Source organism: Gossypium hirsutum, chromosome A10, assembly GCF_007990345.1.
Source record: "Gossypium hirsutum isolate 1008001.06 chromosome A10, Gossypium_hirsutum_v2.1, whole genome shotgun sequence".
NCBI classification, from domain to species: domain Eukaryota; kingdom Viridiplantae; phylum Streptophyta; class Magnoliopsida; order Malvales; family Malvaceae; genus Gossypium; species Gossypium hirsutum.
In genome coordinates, this window is record NC_053433.1 from 86293883 (window position 1) to 86314879 (window position 20997).

The 20997-nt window shown below is 33.1% G+C and overlaps 1 protein-coding gene across 2 annotated transcripts; it reads right to left on the bottom strand.

The window, feature by feature from the left end:
• Positions 1–7283: 7283 nt before the first annotated feature.
• On the bottom strand, positions 7284–10563 carry LOC107896752 (uncharacterized). 2 transcript variants are annotated; one of them, XM_016822017.2, is made up of 4 exons: positions 9939–10563; positions 8491–8827; positions 7743–7799; positions 7284–7449 (listed from the first exon to the last, which is right to left on the bottom strand). In XM_016822017.2, exons 1-4 carry the CDS (start codon positions 10424–10426, stop codon positions 7300–7302), a joined length of 1032 nt encoding a protein of 343 aa, XP_016677506.2. In that variant the 5' UTR covers positions 10427–10563; the 3' UTR covers positions 7284–7299. The 2 variants fall into 2 exon arrangements, with proteins under 2 accessions (XP_016677506.2, XP_016677505.2); XM_016822016.2 differs by having other exon boundaries at positions 7284–7799; positions 9939–10552.
• Between the last annotated feature and the right edge of the window lie 10434 nt (positions 10564–20997).

The following is a 20997-nucleotide window of genomic DNA, read 5'->3' on the forward strand; positions in this document are numbered from 1 at the left end:
TGAGCCAAGTAGACTAGAAGAACAACTTGATCAATAGTGTTTTGTAGGTATGTGTTTCAGGATAGAAATAGTTAAGGAATTATGAAAAGGCTGAGTGAAGAGCGTTAGTAATGTACTGAAGATGCTAAGGGTTAGACATGGTCACAAAGTAAGGTATGGCATTTATGGTATAAAGAAGAAAGGTATTCGCCAAAGTCAAGTTGAAGAACGAAGAACAATGAGATGATAATGAAATTCCCAGATGCATTGTGTTGAGACAACACAGGTAAATAGAGTTTAACTCATTAAGTTCTCATGAACTTACCTTTGTGTATTTTATTACAGGTAAGCTGATCAGTTTTACGCCATGAAAGACGACACCAAGGCTGTGCCAGAGGTGGCAAGATGGACTATTATGCATATAGAACGTGTTGGCAGCACAATTGTAATCAGTATTATCACTAAAGGATTAAAACAAACAGAAAATTGCAATCAAGTTATGATATTCGCTTGTAAGTCCTTGTTATTTGAAGTCTTGTACGATGATTATAATTATCTATAGTACATCCAGTTGTAAGTAAGTTGGAACAACATTATTAAATAATATGTAAATGTTGAAAAATTGTACGTTTTGTATTTGAGTAAGTCTATAATAGAGTTGTAACACCTAATATTTGAACTCGGCGAATCAAATTAGGTTGAAGGTGTTACAAGCCGAATATTTCTCATCTTAGAATTTTTTTTATGTGAGGTATATGTTCTAATTAATCCACCACAATGCATAAAGATGGGTCCCCAAAGGAGGTTGAGAATATATGTTGGTTATGAATCATCTTCTATAATTAAACATCTTGAACCATTAACTAGAGATTTATTTACTACATGATTTGTTCATTGTAACTTTGATGAAACAACAAGGCCAACATTAGGGGGAGAGAAAAATAGCTAGTAAAAGAAATTACATGACATTATCTCAATATGATCCTCGTACAAGTGAATGTGAAAATGAAATTCAAAGGATAATACATTTACAAAACATTGTCAATCAATCGCCAAATGTATTCACTAACCTAAGGTGAGTTACAAAATCTCACATACTAGCTAAAAATGCTCCAATCTGAATTGATGTCCCAGTAAGACAAAATATTAGTGCCAAATAAAGTAATGCAAACCTCAAGCGTGGAATACAAATCTATTTCAAATATAAAAATCCTTATGAAAAAGATGAGCAAACGTTTAAGATAGTCATACTGTGGAGACAAGTGCCCAAGAAGAGGCCAAGAACATAACTGATCAAAAAATCCTATAAGAGATTTAGATACCTAAAACTGGTGATAATAAAGAAATCTCGATAAATTATGTCACTTCAAGAAAAGGATGGAACCGGAATAATATAGTTGTCGACAACATTTTTTCTTATAATGTTACTATTGAAATAGCAAAAGAAAATGAGGATCTTAAGCATAAATATGTTGAGAATTTTGACATACAAAAGATTGACCAAATTGGAAAGACGCAATTCAAGCAGAATTGAATTCACTTGCTAAATGTGAGGTTTTTCGACATATAGTACAAATATCTGAAGATGTAAAACTGGTAGGATATAGGTATTTGTGAGAAAATGAAATGGAAAAATGAAGTTGTAAGATATAAAGCACAACTTGTAGCACAAGGATTTTTGGAAAGGCCCGACATTAATTATGAAAAGACATACTCCCATGTGGTGGATGCAATCATGTTTAGATATCTTATTAGTCTAACAGTACATGAAAAACCTAGCATGTGTCTCATAGATAGCTCACTTGATAGTGAAATTTACATGAAAGTCCCTGAAAGCTTGAAAATCCCAAAAGCATATAAAGTTCCCCAAAAAAGTTTCTCAATCAGATTAAAGAAATCCTTATATGGATTAAATAATCTAGATATATGTTGTATAATCATCTTAGTGAATTTTTGTTGAAAGAATGTTATAAAAATGATCCAATTTGTCCATGTGTTTTTATCAAAAGGTCTGGGTCAAATTTTGTGATAATTGTTATTTATGTTGACGATTGAAATATTATTGGAATTCCTGAACAACTTCAAAATACAAAAAATTACTTAAAGAAAGAATTTGAGATGAAGGATCTCATAAAAATAAAGTTTTATCTCGACCTGCAGATCCAGTATTTAAAGGATGGAATTCATGTCCATCACCCAACTTATACAGAAAAGATTTTAAAAAAATTCTACACCGGTAAAGCACATTCATTAAATACCCCAGTTTGTAAGATCACTAGATGTGAATAAAGACCCATTTCGTCCTTGTGAAAATGTTGAAGAGTTTCTTGGTCTTAAAGTATCATATCTAAATGTCATAGAGGCATTGATTTATCTTGCAAACAACACACGACCTGATATAACATTTGCTATGAACTTGTTAGCAAGATTTAGTTCTTCTCCAACACATAGACATTAGAATGGAATTAAACATGTATTTAGATATCTTAGATTTATCGTTGGTATGGGGTTATTTTATTCAAATGATTCAAGGTCTTTATTAGTTGGATATGCTAATGCTAGATATTTATCATATCCACATAAAGGTCAGTCTCAAATAGCATATTTATTTTCATATGGAGGTACAACATGTAACGCCCTAATTTTATATTTTTGATTCTGTATAATTTTGACACAATGTCTATCTGCTTCAATGGCTTAGTGTTTTAAGTGTGTGTGTGTGAGAGGTCTTGGGTTCAAGTCTCACCTTTGGCAATTTTGGTTATTTTTAAATCCAAGCCTTATCTCTGTGTAGTGGGTTCTTATTTAATTTCCTGTAAATTCATATCAGAATGAGTCTACTGGTTCGAGTGGTAAGGGAATTGGTGTGTTGGAGGTCTTGTGTTCAAATCCTTGTGCAAGCGTGGATGTTATATTTTTGTTCAGTTGCCTGAGAGAGTTTCGGTAGAGCTTAAAATCCGAAGTGGTTGAGATTGAAGTGTTAGTGGGAAGTTGGGATTATCAAGTTAGTTTTAATTTTTTTTATTTTCCCAAAAATTTCCCTATTTCACGTTTTTTTCTCTATTGTCTCCCCTCTACTTTTTTTTCTTTCGTCTTCTTCTCTATTCTTTGAACTATATTCTCAATTAATGGTAGGTCTGTTGACTGATTGACATTGTGGTAATTGTGGCTCATTTCTGTTCAATTCTATTAGCAATTTAATTCGGTAAGTTTGGGTAAGGTAGTTTTGTTTCGCTTGTTAATTCATTATTGATGGTGTCATTATGTCGTTTATAGAAAGATTCAGGGACTCAGAATCACTTGTCGGGAACTTAGTTTCGTGGGAATTACCATTGTTCGACAAAGGTAAGGGGTGGTTGCTCAATAGATGAATAGCTCGTTTTGGGTTCAACTTTAGTTCGATTTGAAAGGTCTAAGTTGGTGTTTATGTTGGTCAATCTTAGGTGTTGTGTGGTTCGGGAGTGTTTCTGCATCAAATCATACCAGGTGTGTACCCAAAACATAGAAAACGAGGCTTCGGCAAAAGCCAAAAAACAAATCTATCGACACCGTACGAGCGTGTGGTCTCCCGTGTGGATGGCCATGTGTGAGACGCAGCCGTGTGGTCGACGAAGGCATGGCCATACGTAGCACACGACTATGTGGTGGCTCGAGTGTGGCCGTGTGGGCCACACGGACATTGCCAAGTTGGGCTTGTAGGCCACACGGGCATGTCACACAGGCGTGTGGATTTTGGGCCAAGTCTTGTGGGCCACACGGGAAAAGGCCAATCTGGGCATGTGGCCCATAATTCTAGAATTTTCCCTAGGATCGCACGGGTCGCTCCGAACGACTGTGTGCCTACTGTACTGTCGGTAAGGGCTATTTAAACCCTATTTTGAATGTTAGGATATTCTGATAGACTGATTGAGTAGGATACTCAATGTATGTCTGACTGTACTGCTATATGTATATCTATCATTTGTTTAAAAGCATGTTGAGCATGTTTGATCTGATAATTCTGTATCTAATTTGGGGTAGGATCTGTATTTGAGGAGGAAGTATTCTGATCGGCGTTAATCGCCTATACTCTGGCAGCATGGCTGCATATACTATGATATTTGTCTTAATGGCACAAGTTGGTGTATAGGGATGGGTGGGTATTTTTAACCCCACATGGTGTGATGGGATGGTTGGAGATGGTGTGTAGAGGATGGGGGTAGGATTTATGCATGTCTGCTTCTGTATCTGATTCTAAACCTGAAACTGTATCTTCTTTTTACTGTGTATATAAATCTATATATTTGCATGCTTAATTCTGTTGGGTTACACGTTGAGTTTACGTAAACTCATATCTGTTTGTCTGTTTTGTCAAGTAATCCACAAACTTAGGCGGACCAGTGCAACGGAGTCTCACGGTGACCACAAGTTTGTGAATTGACTTTAAGTAATGGTTTTGTTTAATTTCGGATTATTTCTGAGAGTTTTGTAATTATAGGACTCTCTAAACTGTTTAAATTTTTACTTGGTTTTGGTTATGTTTTAACTTTTATAGCGACCTTTGACTAAAATTACGGTTTTATGAGATCAAAGGTTTTTTCGAAGGTATGAACTAGATTTTTTTCAAAACATAACAATTTTAAAACCTTCACTGTAAATATTGTTTTGGTAAATGATTTAACTAATTAACATTATCAGTAATAGTTATAAAACTTGGATGATTTATTGAAACAACACTGTTTTCAAAACTCAATCCTTGTGACATCACCAGATTCAGCCATATCATTTAGGTCGAGTTTGGGGTGTTACACAACCATATCATCGTATTCAACAAAAACAGACATTAGTTACTGCCTCTTCAAATCATACAAAAATAATTGTGATGTATGAGGCAAGCTGAAAAGTGTTTTTGGTTAAGGTTGTTAACGCAACATATCCTGAAGATATGTCTCTACAAGAAAAGATGGCAACTATCATATACAAAGATGATGCAACATGTATAGCTCAGTTAAAGGGCGGTTACATAAAAGGTGACAAAACGAAACATATTTCACCAAAATTATTCTTCACTCACAATCTTAAGAAGAAAGGTGATATTGAAGTTCAACAAATTCGTTCTAGTGATAATTTGGATGACCCTTTTACCAAGACGTTGCCAATCACAATGTTTGAAAGACTAGTACACAAGATTGGAATGTGTCGACTCAAAGATGTACTATGATGTTGCCATTAGGGAGTGTCTAAAACACGTTGTACTATTTTCCTTTAATCAAGATTTTGTCCCACTGAATTTTTCTGGTAAAAGTTTTTAAGGAGATAGTTTTTATAAAAGGTTGAATACTCTTTTTTCTTCATTAGGTTTTTATCCCATAGGATTTTTCCTAATAAGGTTTTAACGAGACATATTTTTCATTGATCCACATCCAAGAAGGGGTGTTGTAAAATAGATGTCCATATAACTCCCACAACCTTCAATAATTTATTTTCTTGTAACTCTTGTAACCCCTAAAATTTTATAAGATACCTTAATTATTTTTATTATAACTTTTAAACTATAGTATTGAGACTATAAATATAGAGGAGCATATATAAACTTTTTAGTATCCCAAAATTAAAATAGAATAATCTTTTAATATTTTACTTTTCGCTCTTTTTATAATTCTCTTAGATCATAACAAATAATAAATAATATAAAATTATTTTGCTAAAATAAGGAAGAAAAAGGAAACGTGAGATAATGAACTATGTATCTCATAATTGTTTCTTGTTCATACTAGAGAGTTCGTCATACATATATTTTAGTCATATCTGTTGAGCTAATTTGTCGGCTGATTAATTGACTTACAATGATTATAAATAACGTAATAATTAGTATAATATCCTTAATATTTTTAATTGATTAATAATAATCTTTTATTTAAATGAACCGCTGTTGTACACACTATACAAAGACATATAAAATATAAACAATGAAATGTGTCTTTTCTGGTGGATGTAAACTATCATAATCCAGCCATATATATCTAACCCCTATTTATTTCTCCCTTAACAATAATAATAATGTGATTATTGTATCCAACTGCGATGTGCATGTATCAAATGAGGTAGACATTTTGGAAAAAGTAAAATTGGATCCGTGGACAATTAGATATTGATCGCAATGTGACTAACAAAATCTTCTCTAAGATTATTTGGTGGGATTTTCTCTTTACCCCATTCTCCAACTTAACATCGTATACACATATTTTTGTATAGCTGATGTGAATGATTGGTTGATAATGCATGCATGCATTTTAACCTAATCTATAATTTCCAAATCTTTCATTCTTAAATCATTACGGGGCCTCCAAACATTGACATCTTAACTAAAATTATATCTCAATGTTTCTCTTTTCTTTACTTTTCAAGGGCACAAACAAAAAGAAAATACCCCAAACCTACTAATCAGGGATGAATTTAGAGGTGCAAGGCGGTCGTCTCCTTAAAATTTTTAGATTTTTAAATTTTATATATAAATTATTATGTATTGTAAATTTAGTGTTCACATAGTCAAATTGTATTTCATATAATAAATTCCTTTGAGCCATAAGGTTATACTTTGAATTAACAGAGTATTTTTCAATTTTTAATTATATAACTTTAATAATAGTAATAATAATAATTAAATATTAATATATGATGAGCTTTGAAAGACTAAACTTAGAGGTCCAATATGGACTTTAAATCCAAAGTCTAGAATGAATTGATTTGACTTATACCCATACATATTAGGTTAGTGACTTTCTTGTATTTTAGTCTGTATGTCTTGCTAATGAATTATCTTCTTCTGGTAAGGTGCAGACATTGTGAGAGAAAAAGAAAAGAGTTTGACATTGAGATTGAGAGTACAAATTAAAAAAATACAAATTATCTTCCTCTCAACTCTTTACGCAAAAGACCTCTCGGTAAATATCCTTGATGAGTTCGATCTTATGAAAAAGCGGAGGATGTAATTTAGGATGCCTAGTATTGAAAAATAGGACTACAACCAAATTTTTTTAATTTAATTTTTGAAATTATAATGATATTTATGAAATTTTCAGTATACTATTATTCTTTTTTTTGAAAAAATATTTAATTTTATGTAGTGTGATTTTTTTTCTTTTAATTTTTTTTACAATTAAATCATTCATGCTTTTTGAAAAACATTAAATAGTTCTGTTTGATAAGAAAAAGAAATATCAAATAAGACACTTTTTATACGTTAAAAAAAATTCTTTTGAATTTAAAAGTTTCGCCCTCTTTAAAGTAAAATCTTGGATCCATCCCCGCCAACAATAACATCACTTAATAAGATTTTATTCAAAAATAAAGCAAATACATACAATATAGTAGTACAAGATCTTTATTTTCTTTTTCTTGCACAAAAACTTGGATGTATGACCAAACTATTTTGTCAGTCTTTTTCACCTTCAACACTGCACTCTTCAATCCATTTCTCAAATCCTCAAACTGTATATTGATCAATCAAGCCATGTGAAAATAAAAATGAGGGGAAAAACAATACTTCATAAGATAAAGCATTACCATGCCTTTGAGATTGAATGTAAAGAAATCATGCAACTTGATCTAAATCATGGAGAGGTTTTGAACATAAAAATAGAATAAAGGGAAAAAATAAGGACTGCAACAAAGAATTGATCAGCTAAGGAGATCATTTTGTAAGTTGATTTTTTGTAAGAGTGAGTTATGTTTATAGATGAACACTTAAGCTCCATGGAGAAAGAGCATTTGGATCCACTCACTTCTGGTGAATAAATAATTCGCCCCCGTACACATTTGAATTCTCCCATGCTCCATTCCTATTGCCAGAAAAAGGAAAATAAGATTGTTAAAAGTGTATGTTTCAGTCTTTGATTTCACTTTTTTTTGGCTCATGAGATATAGAAAATTGCATGACATGTACTTTTTATTTCATCATGTAATGGGCAACTTCCTTTATTTTGCACACCCACAATATATAATTAGGTTAGTTTTATGCATAATTGTTCTTTTTTCTTCTTCCTTTTTTGGGTAAAACATATATGTATTTGTATTCATTTGGGTAAAATAAATATACAACTTCAGTTGCTATTGAGCAAATCAAAGATTTTCCCTTTTCTGAATTTTATTTTGGTATAAGCAAGCAATTACATTACAATGGAAAAGGGAATAAGTTCACAAATACAGAGATTAAACCCTGGACCTGATGCCAATCAGCTTAAAACCCAAGCAAGTTTTGCCAATAACCCAGTGACACGGTTGACTAACCATGTCACAGTTGGTGTTAGGAAGAATAACCAAGTTATAGTGGTTTTTTCTATGATTTAAAGAGTCCTTTTACTACCTTATCTAAAAGACAATAAAGGGTACTAATTAATTAGATGTGCTTTTTACTACTGACCATTTTATGAAAGATTTAACTATATTCTTTGATTATAACATAAATAACGAAGGCAAATGCAACGCGAACCCTGAGTTGAAGTTAAAAAAAGGGAAAGAGAAGAGACTTGCCTCAAGTTGATGTCCAAAGGTGAGAATAAGGGTGTCAGGAGCAACATCAAAAGTTAAAAGTCGAGGCCCAGTTTTGAGAGAAAATTGGCAGTGCTTGGTTGGAAGGTGGAGGCTTAATGTATAATCACAACAATGGCCGTTTTCTTCTTCGTTTACGTTTGGATCTTGGTCAGCCAACTTATCCTCATTACTATTATTATTGTATTTGTATATGCTCACAACTGACTCTCCTCTTCGAAATCCCTTCCTGCCTGCCTGCCTTGCATTTTCTACCAATATCTTCCCCAATTCTTCCGCTACATCCTCCAGTTTACTTGCTACTTTCTCTACTTTTTCACTATTTCAAACCAAACAACCCACTTTTCACCATATTTACATACATACAGTAATACTATATCAACTTACATTGCTATAATGTATATCTATTTTCACACATTTTTATCTCTATCAATATTTAACAATTCCACTTCTAAATCAAATAATTTAGTCATGTTCTCATGCATGTAAGGTTTCGAAGTAAAATTTATATAAAGTAAATGAATTATTCCATGGAATATCAATTTTCATAATGGCCAACAAGCTACTGGTCTAGTGTTGTATGTGAGGATTCAAGTGTTAGCAGGCTATCTAGGGTTCTTTCCTTATGAAACACCCTCCCTATCCCTTAGGTTTTTTTTGTACTGCATGTAAATTTTTTTACATAAAATTAATGAATTATTCCATAGAAGATCAACTCTCATAATTGTGACATTTTCCCCTATTATGGCTTATTTTGATGTTTTATAAACCAAAGAAAAAAACACTTAATCAATATATATAGATAATAAGCATATCAAATTAGTTTAAATTAGATACAGATAAATCTAAAATTTACACCAAAACTTGGATTTTATACATGCAATTCAAATTTCATTTACCTACTACATCTACATGTCATCATTTTATATGTTTATAACAGACACAACTATTTATATTTACCTAACATAAACACTTATAGATTTATCTGGCTTCTTTTTTTTTAAAAAAAGGTATCAATGTTTTCGAAGGCTAAATTTTTTATAATAATGCTTCATCTTGTTTTAAAATAAAATTTTAATTTACAAAATAAAAACATTTAGTCATAATTGTATTTCAATTCACGTAAGTGTTTAATATGCATACTAATCATGTATAAACGTGCATGCACATTACACAGTAAGCTATAATTTTGAAATATATCTCAATTATATATATACACAAGTGATCCAGTATATTGTTAAACTGGAGGGTTAACAAAATTATTATTTTACGTAAATTTTAATTTTAACCTCTGGCCCAAGCTAAAAGAGTATAAAAATAGGTACACAAAAATCAAAATTAGGTGGTGAATAGGGCCCAAAAAGCCCAAGGAATTTAAAGAAATTTACTCATGTTTCTGTGGAAGGTGGCGGGAGGGACGGTTAGAATACCTGAAGCTGTGATACAAGTGAACGCCGATATATTGGCGAGCCCACTCCATCCTCTCGTCTTTGCAATCAATCCACACAATCTCCTCCCTCTTTCCCGCCGAATTCCTCCTGTATCCCGTATCTCTCTCTTCCAACACCCCGAACACTCTCGCCGCCTCTTTCACCGTCGCCCTTACCTCCTCCCCCGCATCGATCCCATGCAGCCCTATCGCCACCACTCCATACTTCCGTGCAGATCGCATAAACCGCTCGACCGACCCCACCTCCCTTAAACCAAGGGATTGGAAATCGACCTTATCGGGTAGGCCGTGGTGGCGGAGTGTCTGGCACTCGGGTAGCGTTAGGTCGGGGATCTGTAACGACTTCTCGAGAAAGTCGGTTAAGATCTCGTTGGCAGCGGATCGTGAGCCGGTGGCGGTTGGGATGGGTGATGGAGGTGGGGCCTTGATGCTAAGCTTGCTCATAGAGCGCATTACAGGTACAGCCATGGAGTCGTACAATAAGAAAGAAAGGAGAAAGGAGGGTTCGGTTGAGAGGGGTATTAAAAAAGGAGGAGTAGACTAAGTCATTTGGGTGTCCAGTGGAAGTGGAGGTCCACTCCACTTGATCATCTTCCTTTCGCTTTGCTTTCTCTTCTTCTCTTTTGTCCTATCGCCACCTGTAACTCTTTGACTTCAAACCCTGGATCCAAATGCACTAGATTTCGCCACGTCGTTCATTAAAAAGGCCTTACCTGGACCCCCATTTTGTTAGTTGGGACTTGTAATCTGTGTTCTTTCCGAATTTTAAAAATAAACTAATATGGCTATTTAAAATAAAAAAGGACAACAAATTGTTGAATGGATTTATAAACCAGAAAAAGGTAAAGCAAGAATTCCTTTCCAGTAATAAAAATTAAAAGTAAGTCTATTTCCTAAGCAATTTTAAAAAATTAATAAGTATTTTTTAAAATATTTTTATTTTAATATTTTATTATATTTTAATAGGGTACTTGTCAAACCTTATTTATACTAAAAACTTCACTAATAATTTGCGAAATAGATTTTCAAAATTTACATGTCAAACAATTACAAAGAAATTCTTAATTGGTTTTTGTTTGTATGATTAATATTTTAATGGTTCCATCCTCATATTACAATTATATAGATCATGTATGTTATATTTGATGGAAATTAAATTTTTTTAATTATTTTTATATTAAAAAATTTTTAATCATTCAATAAATATTAATATATATACTTTTTAATATCGATATGATAAAGATATCAAATCGATTCAATTTTTTGCATATAGTATAAGCACAATTATATCAATAAATTTAACGGTTAGATCTTTAACAGTTTTCAATCTCTCCCCTATAATCTTTTATGAGTTAGTTGCACTAAGCACCCCTAAACTATGACTATCATTTTAAATCGGTTCACAAACTTCAAAATATTCTAATTACATCTCAAACTTAAAAGTTATATCAACCAAGTCTTTTCATTATTAAAAACATTAAATGAAACGTCAAATCTTATGTAGCTAAATTTGAAATAAAAACTTTTTCAAAAAAAAGATGTTGCAATATTACTTTTAAAAGTAAAAATTAAAAATAAAATTAAAAACTAAAAATAAAATAAATCTAAAAAAGAAGAGATTGGACGATTAAACATACGAAAAAGCTTTGAAAACATTAAAAAATTAAGATTTTTCAACATCCATTTTAATAATATGATTTTTTCTTCTTAAAATTTTCATTTTTGTTTATACCGTATAAGATTTGAGGTATCATTTGACATTAAATTAATGATTTTAATACCAAAAGGACTAGATTGATATAACATATGTAATTTACAGATGTAATGAGAATTATTTAAAGTTTAAGACTAATTTAAAATAAAGTCCATAGTGTAAAGAAGTTTGGTGCAATTAATCTTTTTAATTTATAATTTAATTAGTCAAAATTCAAAAAGAAATACGAAAAGGTAGAGCTTTCTCTTTCATAAATTTCTTTTGGTCAAATAAATGAAAAGTATTATGAATAAAGCTAATTGGTTTTTAGAAATGAAGGTGATTATGAATACCCTTATTTTTATTATTGATTAGTATGGTCCTCCGCTTATTTCGTGTTAGATCGATTATTTGCTTGTATCTGATTATAAAGTAAAAAGTTGAATATTAAAATATGCTTTAAGTATATATATATTTCGTACATTTAAAATTTAGTTTATTTATATTTAATTTTAGGAATTTAATCCTTACATTTATCGGATTTAAAATTATTACCACCCTTAAATTTCTTCTATTAAAATTTTTAGTGTGACATTTTAAAATTTTTAAAAAAAATCAATTGGTAATCATGTAATAATAAAAATAACGTTAAAATACTTATTAAGATTTTTTTCTTAAAAACACCTATTTGAACTCTTCATGATAAAAACTTTTTTATATTGAAATAGTGTTCTTAAGAAAATTTGACGTCAACATTTTGATTAAAATAGTTAACAATACTAACTATTTAGACTAACTAATGACATTATATAAGTAGAGAGACCACGTTATGTTAAAATTTTAAAATAATAGATTTAAGCTCAATATTCAATATAGTTTAAGAGTCAAAATTGAAATTTGACCATTGTCTTATAATGTCAAAAAAACAACAACGCAAACTTAAAAGATATGTGACATATCGATCTCTAAGACTCATAGGTCATTCAAATTATATATAACCCCATAATTTTTAAATTGAAAAGTCAAGGATACTAACTATTTGAATTAATTAATAACATTATAAAAAAATAAAAATTATATTATATTAAAATGAAAACATAAAGATTAAATCTTAATTTTAAGTATGTAAAAGTACTAATGTTCAACCACTTTTTTAAAATGTAAAAAATGGGCAAGTTTGCCCACGTGACAATAAAGGAAGGTCCTTTATATAGAGTTATATAGATAGGGTAAACTACATGAAGTCACTCGACTATCAGTAATTTTTTTGTTAGGCCATTCAATTTTAAAAAATTACAAAATGATCATTTGATTTATCATTTTTATTTTATTTAGTTCATTTTCGTTAAATCACTTAGACCTTGCTGATGTGGCCGTTAAAATGATCACATGAATTTTGAAATTTAAATTTTTTTTGACACATAAATTTTTATGTCATTTTTGGGAATACAAATTAAACAAAATAAAAAGCAACTGATTAATTAAAAAAAAGCAAACCTCATAGTTACTTTAAAACCCTAAACATAAATGCTAAACTTCATATTCTTACATTGAAAAGAAAATATCATGGAGTGAAAAGAAAAAGAAAAGAAGCTGAAAATTTGAAGAAACAAGAAATTATACTCGAACAATGGAGGTTTCAAGAGTCATTCCTATATGCTATTATAGATTCCCAATTGATTTAAAAACTTGATAGTGAAGTGAAAATCCAGATGCCCTCTCTTTTGAGGTGTGCATGCATCCATCCCTAAACACCTCAAAATTCCAGTTGTAATGTGGATGAAATCCCAAAATTTTTCACTAACATCACCTCAAATAAAACCCTAAAGCTATCCAAATCGCTTGTGTCTATTTTCACTATAACCGATCAATTTTCACCAAACCCTTAACCTAATCACACACTGATTCCCCTTTTCTTTCAATCATAAAACTTTGAAGTAATTAATTATTGTTTAATTAATTTATATTGATTAATTAAATTTTCATTAAAAAGTTAGAAACCCTAGCGTAAGTGTTACGGGCTAGACTTTCAGTCTCGCAATCCATATGGCCTTAGGCGATTTCTTCGCTTCAAACACACCTAAGTTAGTCTAACTCTCACAAAGTGAGAATTATTGTAGAATTCTTCTGCACCAAATTATAGCAGAAGCAAACTCATAACGAAAGAAAGCACAAAAGAGCATAATAGCCACAGAAAAACAACACACGATAGGTGTTTGAGTAAATGCTCTCAATTTAGTATTCACTACTAAAGAATAGAATACAATGGGTGATTTACAAATGAGGAGGAAGCTCTCTATTTATAGTTGAGCTCCCCCAAAATCGAAGATATAGATTGAATTACATCGATGGACGAGATCGAAGCATATCTATAATTAAGGGACTTACACAATCTCTAAGGTTACAAAATCAAATTTTATCAGATTACATATCTTCTAAGATTACTTTCCTTATTTACCAAGGTAGCCTTAATTTCCTATAATTGCCTCATTGGGACACCAAGGCTTCAAGTAGATAAGCTTTATCAATTGTTCTTCGAATCGGGCTATCTCTCGTAGTTCAAATGAGCCCCATTTAATATGTAAACCTCCATGGGATGCTTTTGTTGCAATGGTCACGGATTTCAAACTGTGGCCCGTGACATTCTCCCTCACCCATTCTTACAACGCCCTTATTGCGTCCTCAGAGTAGCACTAGTTTGATTCACCTCAGAACTTTCTTGATGCATTGGCCATTTCCCGACTAGTCTCACTATCGAGTAGTTCCGCCCCACAAAACTTTTTCCTTGACTTTCGTCATCTCCTAACTCAAACTGTTTCACTCATTGGTACATCACGTTCATAATAGCTCATCGTTCTTACTTGCCCCAATTCTGACTTGCCTCAGTCGAGATCCCCTTGATCTATTCACATCAACTTTGGCATACCCTCATTGAACACCGAGTTAACCTTGAGTCTCGCTACTAACTCTAGTTTGTAAGCCCATTAGCTTACCCGCTTCAGAACTCTGAAAGGACCCTTGTGTCTTTGCAAAGTCAAGTTAGTCAAAATGAAAAACATTATCAAAGTGTGTAAGATGTACCTTACTCACAATATTTACTAGTCCCAACTGTTTATTTTGCATCACCACTTTACCCCCAAAGTCTGATGTACAACCTACCTCTATCATGGGTCGTAGTTCCACTGATAGCTCGATAGGCTTCATATCAGTTTCATGCCCCACTATCATTTTCAAAGGGGTTTCCTTGGCATTTCGATCTACCAAGTCAATATTCCTACTATACAGAACATCCTCGGCTAGCTAGACTGCCGACAACACCTTGGTCTCAACTTTCATATCTCGACTCACCGGCACAATGCATCGTGGTTGTCGAGGATCCAAAACATGCATACAATTAGAAAAAGAAGCTAAAACAACATTAATCCGATCAAGGAAGCTTAAGCCAAGCACAAAATCATAACCATCCAAATAAATTACCTTGAAATCTTCCTTACCCTTCCGTTCACCAATTTGTAGCTCACCTCATTGTGCTACTCCCACAGTTGGGACCTCCTTAGAATTCACTGTCTTAATTGTCATGGTCAATTTCCTAACTGAAAGATCAAGCTTACCCACAGCTTTCTCCGATATGAACAAGTTTGATGCTCTAGTGTCAACAAGAGCACTCTTTCTTTGGGTTGCGATGTTGATGTCTACAAATATCAACCCTACCTATTCGTGTTTTCTCTTTGCAGGAGAAGTATCATTGATCCAAGCTTCAATAGTCTATCCAGCTTAGGCTTCACTCCATCTTTTCCATTTGTCGTAACTAGCTTAGATCACTTTAGATAGTTCCGCAACCAATGCGACCCACTACACAAGAAGCACCCTACTGGCTTATTCTCGTTCCCTTTAGCTCACTTGGCTTTGACTCCACTCACAATCGAACCAAGCTTCAAGGGAACTTCTTTCGACTCACCATCCCTTTTGATAACCTAAAACACAGATATCTCTAAGCAATTCCTTACCATATGTGGTCTTTTGCAAAGGAATCATTTTATCTCACTCTCCTTCTATTTCAGGTTATTAGGTCTCCGCTTCCTATTTTGTGGGTTCTCATTGTTACCATTACCATCGTCGCTATGTCCCTCTTCATTTTCCTCATGGTATCTTCCACCATTTCCTTTCCTATCGGGCTAGGAAAACTCGAACTTGTGTTTCCTCAAAACAAGTTCAATTAAGGACTCCGCTATCATCATGGCTTTGGTAAGTTTCTAGGCTCCTTGATGTTGCAACTCTTGCTTTGCCCATGGCTTCAACCTAATCATAAAGGAGAACCTCTTTCCCACTCAAATGGAAATCTAGAGCATGAGTTCATTGTACTCCTTCTGTAATAACATTAACCCATATCCGTCGCTGAAACAGAGTTATGGAACATTACTAGAATTTTTCAGAACATTTGCAAATATTTCAAGTTATTTACAATTCATTTTCTAAGATCATTCGAAACGTCCCTTAATTAGACCCTCGAGGCCTAACACGAGCATTAGAGTCGAGTCGGGACTTAATTGGGAACTTTAAGATTTTTTATGAAATTTTAAAAATTTTTCAAGGTGTAGGGCTCACACGCCCATGTGACCCTGGGACACGTCCGTACTACAAGCCGTGTTTGACCCCGTGTAACTCTCTGACTTGTGCACACGACCATGACATACGCCTAAACAGAGTTACGGAGCGTTACCAGAATTTTTCAAAACATTTGCAAATATTTCAAGTCATGCACCGTAGCTCTAATACCACTAAATGTAACACATCTAACCCGTATCCGTCACAGAAACAGAGTTAAAAAGCGTTACCAGAATTTTTCAGAACATTTGCAAATATTTCAAGTCATTTACTATTCATTTCTGAGATCATTCAAAACGTCCCTTGATTGGACCCTCGAGGTCCAACACGAGCATTAGAGTGGAGTCGGGACTTCATCAGGAACTCTAAAAATTTTTTGCTAAATTTCAAAAATTTTCCAATGTGCAAGGTTCACACACCAGTGTGGCCCGAGGGACACGCCCGTATGACCCTAGGACATGCTCGTGCTGCAAGCCGTGTTCGACCCCGTGTAACTCTCTAACTTGTGCACATAGGAATGCCACACACCCGTGTGCTAGGCCGTATGGTTAATTAATTCGATTCGAAATTAGGTGCAGGTTTCACAAGGCCAAGACACACACCCGTGTTCTAGGCCGTGTAGCACACACGACTGAGACACACGCCTGTGTCCTGCCCGTGTGCTCAATTCTAAGCATTCTGTTTCTCAAATTTATGGTGCAGGGGACACACGGCCTACCTACACGCCCGTGTACTCGGCCGTGTGTCACGCACGGTCTAGACACTCGCCTGTGTGTCTGCTCGTGTAGATAAAATAAAGCCATTTCTAGCTTCATTTCTCACCCAAATTCACACCAATGACATGCACTTAAATTCACATCCATAAACCAACCAATTCGACAAATTCCATCTTTCATCATGGCATACCATTACATGCATAAATGTCTATAATCTTACCTTAGTTAAGTCCTCAAGTTAGACATAATTTGATCAACTACTTAACATTTTGAAACTACCATAGTATGACATTACAAGTACATCAAAACATGCCATTACTAGCCATTCCAATGGCTAGATTACAAGCATCATTTACCTTTACATGCCAATATGGCCAATATATCCTATACATGCCATTACAACCATAATTTATTTACCATATATATACTGATATAGGTCGATGGATAGTGTGAGTGATCTTCGCCAAGCTTTCAATTCAACGAGTTTCCGATTTACTAGAAAATAGGGAAATAAAACTAAGTAAACATAAAATGCTTAGTAAGTTCGTATAACATGATACTTAACTTACCATTCATTCTATTTTCAGGTAACTATGTAAGGCATATTCAATCAATTTACCCTCAAGCCCTACATATATCCTCATTGCCCTTGTTAGTCATATAATCCATAACAACATCACAAACATATATGGGCTCAACAACAATCAAGTTTCCATGCACATATGCTTTCCACGACATATATTCATTTAACATGTATAAATCATCTCTTTATATGACAAGTATAATTTCATAATAGTTCATCTCGAGTTCAGATCTTTCATATCAGAACTTTACTCATATTACTTGGAATATCAAGGTCACGATTAGTACTCTCAAGGCAAGTCTAGAATCAAGGATGTACATACTCATAAAATAAATACCATGTACAATATCATCATTTCATATTTCCATATATCAATTATCACATATCGTCATTTTCATATATTTCAAACCGATATGTGTAATAACTCATTTCTTATTTGTAACACCTCCTACCCGTATCCGTCATCGGAATAAGGTACGAGGTATTACCGAAGCTTATCGAGTCATTATTAATTGGGGGAAAAAGTAAAAGAAATTAAACATGTAATATTTAATAAATTTGTATAACATGGTATTAACTTACCGCTTATCTATATTCAACATAATTATGCAAAGCATAATTATTCGAATTGATCATGAGCCCTAATACCTATTCTTATCACATTGTTAGTCACATAATTCACATAAATATCAAGAAACATGTATGGGCTCAACTTTTATTAAATTTCTCATATGCATATACTTTTACACATCATTTATTCACATAACTTATAACAATCATATCTATATATTTTAAATACGCTTTCATAACAATTTTTCTTGATTTCAGTCTATCTCACATTGGAGCTTTCCTGGAAACACAAAAATTTATATACTTTTTCATACCCAATTTTACTTAAATTCATGCAAATCCGGTTAAATTCTTTTCGAAAAATAATTAAATATTATAAAATAATTAAATCATGTTAAAAATATGAACATGGTGAATTTATTTACTTTTATGCTTAATTTTGATTAATTTTGACTATTTTCGACAGATTCGTGCAAAGGGCAAAAATTAGCTCGGCTGACACTGCTGAAAGCACAAAACCAAGAAGCAATTTGAAGTATCGAGGCACTTTAATTTCCAGCCTAATATGGTCCAGAAATGTGTATTCATTCATAATTTAATTAATTTTAATTTATTCCCCATTTTAATGTGGGTTAAATAAATTATTTTTAGTTAATTATGGAGAAAGGGTCCAGTTGAACCGCACTGGTAGAGCCAAATTGAGTGAGCCAAGCCAGCCACTAAATGGGCAGCCCAGAACCGTCCATATGCTAACCCAAATCAGCATTTTATCTGATTAAATATGCTTGCAAAAAGGCCCTCAAAATACTTTTAAATTGCATTCAAACCCCACATTAAATTATGGCTTTGTAGATTTGCCCCAAACTTAAAATAGCAAAGTTGAAACTCTCAACCTTGCCATGTGTGTGGCTCGCCAAGGAAGGTCTCGTTGGCTGCTGGAATTTGATATTTTTAGCAGCCACAATCAGCTATAAAAGCCACCGCTTGCTGATCATTCAAAGCATCACTCACTTCACATCATTCTCTCATTCCCTCTCTCACTTTTCTCTCAGTTTTTTCCATTACATTCCCTCTTGTTCAAGTGCCGATTTCTTCTCTTGGGAGAGAGGCTTCTATCAGCCATTTTGGAGTAGCAATTAGGTGTTCATAAGCCACCTTGGTAGCCAAGGCCAACGAAGAACGAAGAACGGAGCAACTAGTCAAGCCACGGAGAAACACCGGATTTGCCTCTTATTCCCTAACTCTTTAATTTTTGTTGTTGTTTTGATGAACATGTTTATGAATATTTATGCTATTGAAATGGTTATTTTAATCAATTCAGCTTAAATTATGTTTGTGTTGGGTTGATTATATTCTACCTGCTTGAATTGTTAAAATGATGTTTATGCTGTTATAGGCCTTGGTAAATTGCTTGGTTAAGTAAAATCATGCCTAAGTTATTCTCGTGTTACGACTGTGAGGTAACTAATGAATTAATTATTTAAACGGATTGAAATTGTAATTAATTGACACAGTACTTAATCAGTGCATGTTTATGCTTCTAAGGTAGCTGAAGGGTAAATTAGCAATGTATCTGGCGATATTATTGCCTTGCATAACTTGCAAGATTATTATGATTAAATTGTTTTAAGGTAGGGATGCACTGTTACTTCACAAAGTCTTTTATATGCTTATTAGATTTAATTAATCGTTTGAATTGACATAGGGATATGCAAGAGATTGGTTCAATTTAATAAGTATGTATGTGCAATAACATGTTTGCTTGCTAGACTCTGTTTAATCGGTTGAATTGACATAGGGATATGTCAAGAGATGAATGGATTTTTGTATGTAAATTTGTTCATAAGTTAGCAAATTACTGGGTTGCTGTGAATTTATTTATAACAGTGTAAACATGAGTTTAATAATTCTAAGTTAAAGGAATATGATTAATCCAACACAAGTATGTTACATTGATTAAATCTTATTTGAAATCATGCATTAGAACTCCTTTGTTTTATTTTAATTATTTATTTAGTTTTTAAATAGTTTTTGACCATCTTTTAAAACCAAATTATTTTTACCTCACCAAAGTGTTTTACAATTAATTTCATAAATAATTCTTTTTACAGTCCCTGTAGGTATGATAACTCGACATTTACTTGTCACTTTATTACTTGTTGTGATTGTGTACACTTGCACATTTCTGTTGTTCCAAGTTTTTGGCGCTGTTGTCGGGGACTGTTTCAAAAAGTCATTATTTGTGAATTGTTAGTTTTACATTTTGGTTTATTTTTCTGTTTAATTTTTAACTTAATTAATTTTTCTGTGATTATTTCAGGTGTTTATGAGTATTGACCGAATTATTGACCTACTCCCTGTAGACCCTGAGATTGAACGAACTTTCTGACAGCGAAGAAGACACGCGAACCAGAGAAGGACTGAAGGAATGACTTTTGAGAATATGAATCAAGGAAATGGAGCAAACCTTGCTCAAAATCCTATCTTTATTGTTGATGATAGGGATAGAGCCTTGAGACAGTATGCAGTGCCTGTTTTTAATGATCTTAATCCGGGTATTAGGAGACTCGAAATCGAGGCACAACAATTTGAGCTGAAGCCAGTCATGTTCCAGATGCTTCAGACAGTGGGCCAATTTAGTGGAATGCCTACAGAAGATCCTCATCTTCATTTAAGACTATTTATGAAGGTGAGCGACTCTTTCAAATTAGCTGGAGTTTTCGAAGATGCATTACGATTGAAGCTGTTCCCGTATTCACTAAGGAACAAAGCTCGAGCCTGGTTGAATTCATTGCCACCAAACTCAATTGCTACACGGCAAAAGTTAGTCGAAAGATTCCTAATGAAGTATTTCCCACCTAGTAAGAATGCT

What these genes read in the sequence shown, in the direction of transcription:
- LOC107896752 (XM_016822016.2), bottom strand. Translation starts at nt 10,426, where the DNA reads ATGGCTGTACCTGTAATGCGCTCTATGAGCAAGCTTAGCATCAAGGCC. An exon ending in CACTTGTATCACAGCTTCAG is followed by an intron (nt 8,828 to 9,938) that starts GTATTCTAACCG and finishes GGTTTGAAATAG; the next exon opens with TGAAAAAGTAGAGAAAGTAG. An exon ending in CCTTTGGACATCAACTTGAG is followed by an intron (nt 7,800 to 8,490) that starts GCAAGTCTCTTC and finishes TTCTGGCAATAG; the next exon opens with GAATGGAGCATGGGAGAATT.